The sequence below is a fragment of the Passer montanus genome, unplaced genomic scaffold (assembly GCF_014805655.1).
Source record: "Passer montanus isolate IOZ18808 unplaced genomic scaffold, ASM1480565v1 scaffold51, whole genome shotgun sequence".
In the NCBI taxonomy this organism is placed as follows: Eukaryota; Metazoa; Chordata; class Aves; order Passeriformes; family Passeridae; genus Passer; species Passer montanus.
The window spans coordinates 1,833,238-1,842,851 of NW_024370041.1; the positions used below are offsets into that span (position 1 = coordinate 1,833,238).

General features: G+C 46.5%; 1 protein-coding gene across 1 annotated transcript; it reads left to right on the forward strand.

The window, feature by feature from the left end:
* Positions 1 to 5,825: 5,825 nt before the first annotated feature.
* On the forward strand, positions 5,826 to 9,166 carry FABP1 (fatty acid binding protein 1). Its single transcript, XM_039723867.1, has 4 exons — positions 5,826 to 5,970; positions 7,245 to 7,417; positions 8,427 to 8,519; positions 9,051 to 9,166. The coding sequence occupies exons 1-4, from the start codon at positions 5,904 to 5,906 to the stop codon at positions 9,099 to 9,101; spliced, it is 384 nt and encodes a 127-aa protein (XP_039579801.1). The 5' UTR covers positions 5,826 to 5,903; the 3' UTR covers positions 9,102 to 9,166.
* The last annotated feature ends 448 nt before the right edge of the window (positions 9,167 to 9,614 follow it).

The window sequence follows — 9,614 nt, forward strand, 5'->3', positions numbered from 1 at the left end:
CAGAATGTCTGCATCTGCATAGGCAAACATGCACCCCGAATTGTTTATTTGAGCCTCGTGTCAAGGAGATATAAGACAGAAATGTATGACTGTAAATAAATTAAACTGTACAAAGCTGCATCTTTGTTACAGCAAAGGGGCTCTTTCCCCCACTTTCTAAATCTGATCTAAATTGCCAATATCTCAGCTGACGTGAGGCAGAACTTCCACATGGATCACCTCCTCTCATCTGCAAATGTGCACACAGAGAGTTTTCCACCTCTGGTGATTTTGCAGGGCAAGGAGCTGCCAGCATGTTGGCCCTTTCCCCACATTTGGGTGCAGCACTCTTGCTTCAGAGCAAGGTGTTTCACAACCAGTCAAGGACATCTGTGTTGTGGTTTGGGTCTTGTAGGCCAAAGTGCAGGACCCACTCATAAAGGCAGGAGCAGAAAGGGAGCTCAAGGAACTGTGCAGTGCTGGCATCCCTGGTGGGATACTGGAGGAACTGTTGTGTCCTGGAGAAGGTTGTGCAATCTGGTTCTACTATGCTGAAATTCACATTGTACCCCGTAGCCACATTTTTTATCAAAATCTGCAATCCCATAGCATGTGGGCTCTGTGACCCACAGTTAGGAGTGGACAAAGATGCTTTATCAGCTTCTCCAGGTGACTTTGCAAAAGTCAGGCTCCATAATGTGCAAAATGAGGATACCTGAGCTCAGGGAGGCACTTCGACTATAAAAACACGACAGGACCAAGTGGAACATGGATAGTGACTGGGCTTTGTCCACAGCTCTGGTCTTGCTGGCACCATGGTTGTTCCCCATGGAGCACCTCCGTGGCCCTGAACCTGGTGAAGGCTCAGTTGCTGTCAGACTCCCTGCAATTCTCTGCCCTCCTCACAGCTGTGTCCTGCCTCAGCACTGACCCTCTGGATGATGCATCATTCCTGGCTCATTGCTTTCCCCAGCCAAGGATCACTGTCTGCTAGGGAAGGTCTTGGTTATTGCTTGGACTTTTTATAGATTATAGATTGTGGTATCACTCTTGGCTCATTGCTCATCCCCAGCCAAGGATCACTGTCTGCTAGGGAAGGTCTTGGTTATTGCTTGGACTTTCCTTCATTTTATAGATTATAGATTGTGGTTATATATTTGCCTCAGGGAGAGACAGGAACAGGCTCCTCCCCACGCTTGTCTGGCCCTGAGATGCTCTCCTTGACTAATCACTTGCAACCCTCTGTGAGGAGCACTGAGGGAGCCACTGTGCTTGATAAATCAGGACAAAGGGGAGCACAGCTGGACAGGTGAGTACTGGCCCTCAGTGACAGCCAGGTGTCCCTCCAGGACTGGAGTTCATCTGACCACCTGTGGGCACCTGGAGGCTGCTGCCCTTTCCATGCCAACACTCCAGTCTCCTGCACTTGTTCAGATAAGAGTTTCCTGTCCCCACTGTGTCTCAGGGGCTCTTCATGTGCCTGGATCAGAGGGAAATGTTTGCACTGTAGATATGTGGTGGGGTAAGATGCACTGTTGGTTAAATCTTCACTGGCTCTGCTTTGGGGGTCTCTTCCAGACCTTCCTCACTCAAGAACATTGACTGCTAATGGCTCCATTTTTATCCCAACATTTTCTTTCCTTGTCCTGGCACAAACTAGTTCCATAAGCAATGAGCACCATTTTCAGTCCTTTACCCTGACTCCACCAGCTGTGCTGTGGGATGGAGGGCAGCCTCACCCCACCAAAGCCAAACCTGCTGGGACAATACCCATTCTCTGAGGACATAAACAGAGAGTCCCTGTGCCTGGAGAGAGGCCACAGCTCTACACCACTGTTGGAGGCAAGAAAATGAGAAGTGGGTGGCAGAGTCAGCAGATTTATTCCTATTGTAAAGCAAGATCCCAGCAGCAAAGTCCAACTCTTCTGTAAGCTCTGGTCCCCAGGTGATCATTGATAAAAAGAGCTTAGGGTCTTGTGCTATCAGTGATAGAGCCACCTTGACCTTGAAGAAGCAATACAAACCCTTTGCTCTCTTTGGCATCTTTGCAATAAGATGACGAGGGCTGAGGGCTGCTCTTCTCTGAATATCAGCATGGATGGAAAGCTTTCTCAAGCAGCAGCTCTCTGCACAAGCTACTGCTTTTGCATTCTTATCAAGGCTCTGATAATGACATATCTAATCTAAACCTATAGGAAATGGTGCTTGCATATCTGCAGCTTGGAGGCAGGAATCTCAGCAGACAGCCAAGGCCATTTTAAAAAGAGAAGAATCTGGGAAAGATGCTGTATTTAATCTCAGAGCTGTCTTGGTAGCACAGCACAAGGAAATCCAAGAGGGATGGAGGGCACTCAGCAGCAGCAGCAGCATCTTCTCCATCCCATCCAACCTTTCAAAGCAATGCAGTCATGTGGCCTGATGAAGAAACCTTTGTTCCTCAAGGTTCAAAATAATCATACCAGAGATGTGAAAACCTGGCAGCAGACCAAGATTCCAGGTTCAAGGGCAGCAGAAATAGAATTACCCAACAATACTACAGGTTGAGACAGAGGGGAGCCCACCTGGGGATCTGTGACTGTCAAGCTTGAGACCAAGCTTTTTTAAAAAATGGCTAGGGGTTTTGAGGTGTTCAACTGGACCTGCACTAGAAAAATCCAGGACTGAATCATCAAAGGTCCTTGCTTGTAGCCTTTCACATTTGAGCCAAGAAAATCCTGGTGTAGAGCCCAACCCTGGCTTCCCAAAGCTCTGAGGTGCTGCGCTTACTGGAGTCTGGGGAGTCACTGGTGGGATAGATAAGAGAAGCAAGTGAGGTGATAGAGGAGAGACGCATGAAGACATTTCCAGGCTGCCAGGGACCCTTCCCTGGGCTACAGGAAGTGCCTCTCCCCATACTTTGGCTGTAAAGTCATTTTTGTACTTCAGAACTTAAGAGTTTCAGTTTGAACTGGAGGAGGCAGAGAGACTTTTTTCTTCTCTAGGAGCCATAAACCTCAAAATCTAGGTATAATGTCCAACTCACCAAGGAGTGCAGGTAGGAGGGTGGCTTCCCAGACACTGAGTGAAAGTGAGAGCTGAGCTCAGGAATCCCAGGGAAGGGTTGAGGGGGTGTCATAAAAGGATGCAACAGCTCCACAGGCAGCTGCAGAGGTGACAGAGACAAACTCTTCTTTATTATGGGAGATGTAACGTGAGGCACCAGCCACAAATTGCAGTTTGGGAGGTTTGGGTTGAGCACCTCTCCTTCAAGAAGTGGGTCTTGGAGAGCCAGAATAAGTGCCCAGGTAGGCAGAGGAGGTGGCTTTTAAAATTTGGCCAAAACCGTGGCTGATCCACTGGTGATATTCTTGCCTAAGACATTCTGTATGTTCCTATCTCTGTTTCAGGTGCAAAAATAAGATACTTCACTCTTTTTTTTTCTTTTTTTTTTTTTCCTGACAAGCTTCTAAGACCATCTGCTTTATTTTCAAAGCACCTTAAAGACAGAAGTACCTGCTGGCTTCCCTCAAGATGTAGCTTCCTCAAAAATTTTTGAAAATGATCCATGCCTTTTCCCTTTATACAAACCAGATTCAGGTTTTAGGGTATGGATTTATTTTAATCAAATTATCAGTTGACATGGCCTTATGTTAATGCAAATCAAGTGCGTTTTCTTGGTCCTGGAAAGTTAAAATTATATCATATTTTAAAAGATGCTATATTCTGTTGGGGAGATGTACAAGTATTCTGAACTTTGCTATTGAGATTAAGTTTATCTCACCTGCCATTTGCTCAGCAGGCCCGGCTAGATAATAATTACCTTGGCCAAATTTCATTCAATAAACATTTCTCCTTTCTTTAGAACTGTATATCTTTGCTAAAGAAAATAAAAGAACGTTGAGCCCAACAGAACACAAAGAGGTTTTAATTTTGTTCATTGATCAAAAATCAGCTGGTCACATTTCCAAACTTTCTAACAGTGACCCCACTTAGCAATAGCAAATAAGGAGCACAGGTTTGTTATAGCTATTTACAGCAAGCAGAGGAGGAGAGAATACCTACAGAAAACAACTTGGGTTCCAAATGGGGTGAATTCTCTCATGAGTTGTCCATTTCCGTGAATGGAAAAATTTCTGCCCTGTTACCAAGAGTCCTGGAGAATTATATTCCCCTTTTAACATTTGATGAGTGACATCCAGCCCTTAGGAACTTCATCTCCATGGACACTGTGGGCTTGGGAACTCTGCAGTTTTTTCAAGCCTAATCTCTCTCCCCATCGTGCAAAGAGAGGGAACCTGAATTGCCTGGAGGAGCAGCTGGAGGTCCAGGGCATGAAAATGTGGGAGGCACACGTGTGCTTCCAGGTAGCCTATGGTAGCCAGAAAATGCTGGCTGACAGGAGGCAGGGATCTGGCAGCTCAGGGTGGTGCCAGGACACAGCAAAAAAGGTCAGTCACCTCTGTCCCCATGAAGAGGACACCGAAAAGGGACATGTCAGCACAGCCCCATGTGACACTGGGTTATTCACCTGAGGCAGGCATAAAAATGAAATGCAGTTCCTAACGTGACATAATTCCTGAAGGGGTAAAATGGGAAAAAAAAACCAAAAAGCTTTTTGGAGAAATTACTGAGTCAATCCACCCCTCCATGAATGCTCTCTGAACTTGCCTGGCTCCCTCCATGGTGCATAGGGATGATGTCCCTGCGGATTTTCCCCCCTCCCAGCCAACTTCATCCACTATCCGTCCCACCAGCCAAGGTTTTCCCTCTCTTGCCTCATCTTGCCTGTACTAATTAACCAGAAACTGAGGCTCACTGCTGCAGCCCAGAGAGTGGGGCTGAGGTGGCAGCAGCAGGACAGATGGCAGCAGAAGGCTCTGACTGCATCTCCAAATTGGACAGAGACATTTTTCATTCTTATACATTATTTCACTTCAAAAAAGGACAAAGATGTGAGCTGGCTTTGGGAGGGAGGAGGAATTTTTTGAGGCAAGAAGCCCAGCCTGGGAGTTCAGAACCAGAGTATGGATGCTCAGATGCCATGAAGCAATCCTGGGGTGCTCAGCCAAAGGGACAGGCTGGAAGAGGAGCCCAGCTCTGAGTCCTGCTTTGGAGGTAGGAATTGGGCTCAGCTTGGAGGCTACTGCTGGCCCTTCTTCTGATGTGGCACTTGGGAGAATTGCAGCTCCAAGGGCTGGAATGCTTTTTCAGAACACGAGTGACTGTGGCTCCTGTGGAAAAAGGAGATGAAAGTGATTTGGTAGATCACTAATGACACCAGCTCCCTTTCCACACAGAACCATAGAGGTAGAGCCTGATTCAAACTGTAGTCTTCAGGTGGGCCAGTGCAAGGCCAGGAATTGATTTGGAATATTTTTCTTAGAGGACAGCAATGGGTTTGTGCTGCTGCTGCATCTGGGTTATACCAAACCCCACCAGCACAGGTCTGTGAGTCACTCAGTCCCTGCCAGTGTGCAGCCACTATTCTGCCAGGGCTAATGACCCACCGTGCACACACCAGTGAGCAGAAATCCCCCAGTGTCAGCTCCAGAGGACACGCAGTCACCCCATTCTCCTCCTCCACATACGTGCTTCCAGACTGCAGACTCATTAGATGATTTGGCTTGTTCCTCTGATAATGAGCCTCTTTGCACAATTATTATTTTTTTTAATCATTTGTTTATGGATGCCATATTGCAACCTCCATAAAATGTATTTTATGGGGTTTTCCCTGCCCCCACGTTGTAAATTGTAGTCTGTAAGATGTAGAACAATTTATCACTGACCATTGCCCAGTTTTACGTTAATGTTTGAACATGCCAATAAACCAATTACATCATCTTACCTCTGGCCAACTTTTGAGGCAGAAGGATGATATAAAACCAAGCTCTGTGCACCAACAAGGCACCTTCTCTTGTGTTAGGAGCACAGAGAGCTTTTCCACCATGAGCTTCACTGGAAAATACGAGCTCCAGCACCAGGAAAACTTTGAGCCCTTTATGAGAGCCCTTGGTATGTGCCTGCATGTGCTATGTATTGCTTTGTCTCTGCAGATCCCACTGATTTTTGGGAGCCAGCTGTGCTGATGTGCTGATGACGTCGATTGAGACATCTCTGAGATTTCCTATTTCTGTCTGTCACCTTGTAATTATTGGGATTTTAAATACGTTTGTGTGGAGATGTGATCTCAAATAGAAGAGAAAGCATCTCTCTGTCTGGGGCGGGGGGTCAGGAGATGATGGGTGAAGTTTTATGGCTTGCAGGAAGTCAGTCCTGGCAGGTTCTGCAGCCACTGGCCAGCGTGGCTGAGTGCTGCACACACGTGATAAGCCAGCAGGACCTTGGTGGCTTAGGGGCACTGCAGACCTGCTCCATCAGGCTGTGAAATTTGAGAGCAAAGCAGGACATTGCTCAGCCACTGCGCTGCGATGCTGCAAAGCCTCACATCCCACCCTTCATCAGAAAAATAGCTGGTGTTGTTTAAATGCTGGATGATGAATGTGTTTGATAGATTTTCACTTGTGTCTGTGACAGGGAAGGTGGTCCTGCAGGGATCCAGGGGCTTTGCAGTATTTCTGTACAGTTATGTGCCCGAAGGGCTCTACCTGTCAGATCACCTTCAGCTTTGGGAAAAGATTTTATAAATTGGTTCTGAGTAACCCTGAATCTCATAAAAAAAACCACTTTGTTCCTTTATTTCGTCTTGATTTAATCCATTTTTCCTTGCCTGGCTTTGGGAAAAGATTTTATAAATTGGCTCTGAGTAACCCTGAATGTCATAAAAAAAAACAAACAAACCACTTTGTTCCTTTATTTCGTCTTGATTTAATCCATTTTTCCTTGCCTGTCAGTGAAGGAAGGAAAGCAGGATTTATTCTTAGACAGGGAGGTGGTGTTTCTGCTCCCAGTCAGGTCAGCAAGACACGGGACATGTCTAGTTCCCACACAAAATTCAGGATGACAGTATTAATCTTTCTCCCCAGCAGACTCAGGGACACCTGAGTTCTTGGGGAAGCACCATCATTGAAAGGCTTTTCCACACTAGAATAGGAATTTTCCCAGCTGTATATCCCCAAATCCTGCTACATTGATTTGTTCAGCCTCCCCAGCAGACTCAGGGACATATGGCTCTTGGGGAAGCACCATCATTGAAAGGTTTTTCCACACTAGAATAGGAATTTTCCCAGCTGTATATCCCCAAATCCTGCTACATTGATTTGTTCAGCAGCAGCAATCTGCCCACAGGTGGCTCCACCGTTCACTCAATGTCTCTTGTTCCTGGGCAGGGCTCCCTGAGGACCAGATCCAGAAGGGCAAGGACCTCAAGAGCATCTCAGAAATTGTGCAGGATGGGAAAAAGTTCACGGTTACTGTGACCACTGGCTCCAAAGTGATGAAAAACCAGTTCACCATTGGGGAGGAGAGTGAGATAGAGCTGATGACTGGAGAGAAAGTGAAGGTGAGTGAGCAGCCCCTCCTCTGCCAGGGCCATGGGTGCTCAGGGATGTTAAATTTCCATTCCAGCCATTCCCTCTGCATATGAGCAAAGGGACTGACCATACCACAGGTATTAATTAATGCACTGCACTTCCCGAAGAAGAAGCCTTGTATTTCTGAATCTATTTCAATAGTAATTTTGGAAAACACTAAAAACCAGTGTTTTAATATCCCATTTGGAAAAGGGGGATAGAGATGCTTTGGTAAAAATTTTTGACAGGAAGAGTTCTGAAAGATTTGAGGTAGAAAAGGATTGACTTTGTGTCATGATGCAACACAAAATATACCTCTGCCTTAATTTTGTTGACTCAACGGTAGTGCGGGAAAATCAGATAATCAATCATAAACCAATAAATCTCTCCTTTTAAGTCCCAGTAGCTGTTAGCTTCTCTGCAAGCCGTTCCCACTGCTTCAGGTTACCCTGGGGGAGATGATTTGGCAAGGTGAGGAGTTACCACCCTTGAACTTGGGTGCTCCCTTTCCTGGACATTAGTTTCCAATGAATGTCAAGGCAATAGCACTGGCAAAATCTGCCTCTCATCTCTGCCTCAGGAGAAGATGGAATTGCAGGGACTTTTGAAAGCAGGAGGGTGATCACCAAATAAATTCCCGGAGAGCACTACGAGCTGCATCATGATTTTCAGCATCACTGCATTCTCTTTGGCATAAACCAGGGGGAAACAGTTATTAGAAGACTTTTAGCCTCTGTACATCAGCAGCTCAAGGGCAAATGAACACATCTCATATCTGAGCAAGACAGATAAACAGAAATGGGCTTTGCTGTCTTATTTATTTGATTAATTTCATTGATCAGTGACATCTGCCCTGGGAGTGCTGGTGCTGTCTGTAGCCTTTTCAGATGTGCAGCTCAGGTGTCTCTGCAGTCCCCTCCTGCTGTGGCAGGGGAAGGACAACATGCAGGGGTCGAGGTGGTCTCCAGCAATAACATGAATGCTTCTGTCTTCCACCAGGCTGTTGTGCAGATGGAGGGTAACAACAAACTGGTCACACAGGTGAAAGGGATGAAATCCGTCACGGAGCTCAACGGAGACACCATCACCTACGTAAGTGTAGAAGGGCAATGGCTGGAACAGCAGGGCTGCCTCAGGAGCCTGCCCTACAGAGGCACTGGGAGGTGCTGGAGCAGAGCACGTGCTTGCACACAGGCTCTGCAGCCAGCAGCTGAAGGCAGTTTCTCATTAGAGTATGATCCAGAAAGTACTTTTTAGGACCCCAGTTTAGGCACAGCTTTTCAAAGTTTTGGGTAGTGAGGACATGTTCTCAGCCACCCAGAGGAACAGGTATGTGCCAGGGCTTGGCACTCTTAGAGCAGAAAATGTGGCAAACTGATCCCAGCTGAGGGATGCCAGCTTATCCCTATGTGCTTCGGGGTATTCATGAAAAAATCCAAAGCTTTAAAAATCCAGTTTATGAGAGATAGACTGGGGATCAGTCTTGTTTTGATTTGCAAGACCAGATCCTAAGTACAGTTTGGAGCTAAAAACCATGATGATCCTTATGTGTGCTTTCCAACTTGAGACATTCAATGATTCTACAAATTCATAAAAAGCTAACACTTTCCATTTCTTTTTCAGACAATGACCATGGGTGACCTCACCTTGAAGAGAGTCAGCAAGAGAATCTAGAAACATTACACACAGTTTACAGTGTAAAATGTGGCCATTAAAATAAAAAATTGTATTGAATCCTCTTCATTGTCATCAACCTCTTCATTGCTACTATAAATAGACACAAACCTCCAAAGCTCATGGAAGCAATGGTAGAAATTGGGCAACAAACTGATCTAAGGCTGGTACTGATATTGGAGAATGGAGTTGAGGCAAGGCACAGGCTCAAGCCACTGAGGGACACATGCTGATGAGTGTTCTTCCAGCCCTTTCCTGGGAACAGGTGCTGCTGGGGATGCCCTGGTGGGTCCTGCACCCACGGCAGATCTGGGCTGGGGAGCACTGGGCAGGAAAAGGGCTCTGTTCCCTTTCCTTTCAGACATGGCCCAAGTGATCAGAATGACCAGCAGGGCCAAAGGATTTGGGGTGGTTTCGGTGGAGTCAAGGAAGTGCCAGTGATCCTGTTTGGAAAGCTGCCTTGGGAAAGAAGCAGCATGGGCTACCAGCTGCTGTCTTCATCCTCACACCTCT

Bases quoted from the DNA above. Each gene is read 5' to 3' on its own strand.
- FABP1 (XM_039723867.1), top strand. From the start codon at position 5,904: ATGAGCTTCACTGGAAAATACGAGCTCCAGCACCAGGAAAACTTTGAG. The intron at 5,971-7,244 runs GTATGTGCCTGC...GTTCCTGGGCAG, and splicing joins GCCCTTTATGAGAGCCCTTG to GGCTCCCTGAGGACCAGATC. The intron at 8,520-9,050 runs GTAAGTGTAGAA...TTTCTTTTTCAG, and splicing joins ACGGAGACACCATCACCTAC to ACAATGACCATGGGTGACCT.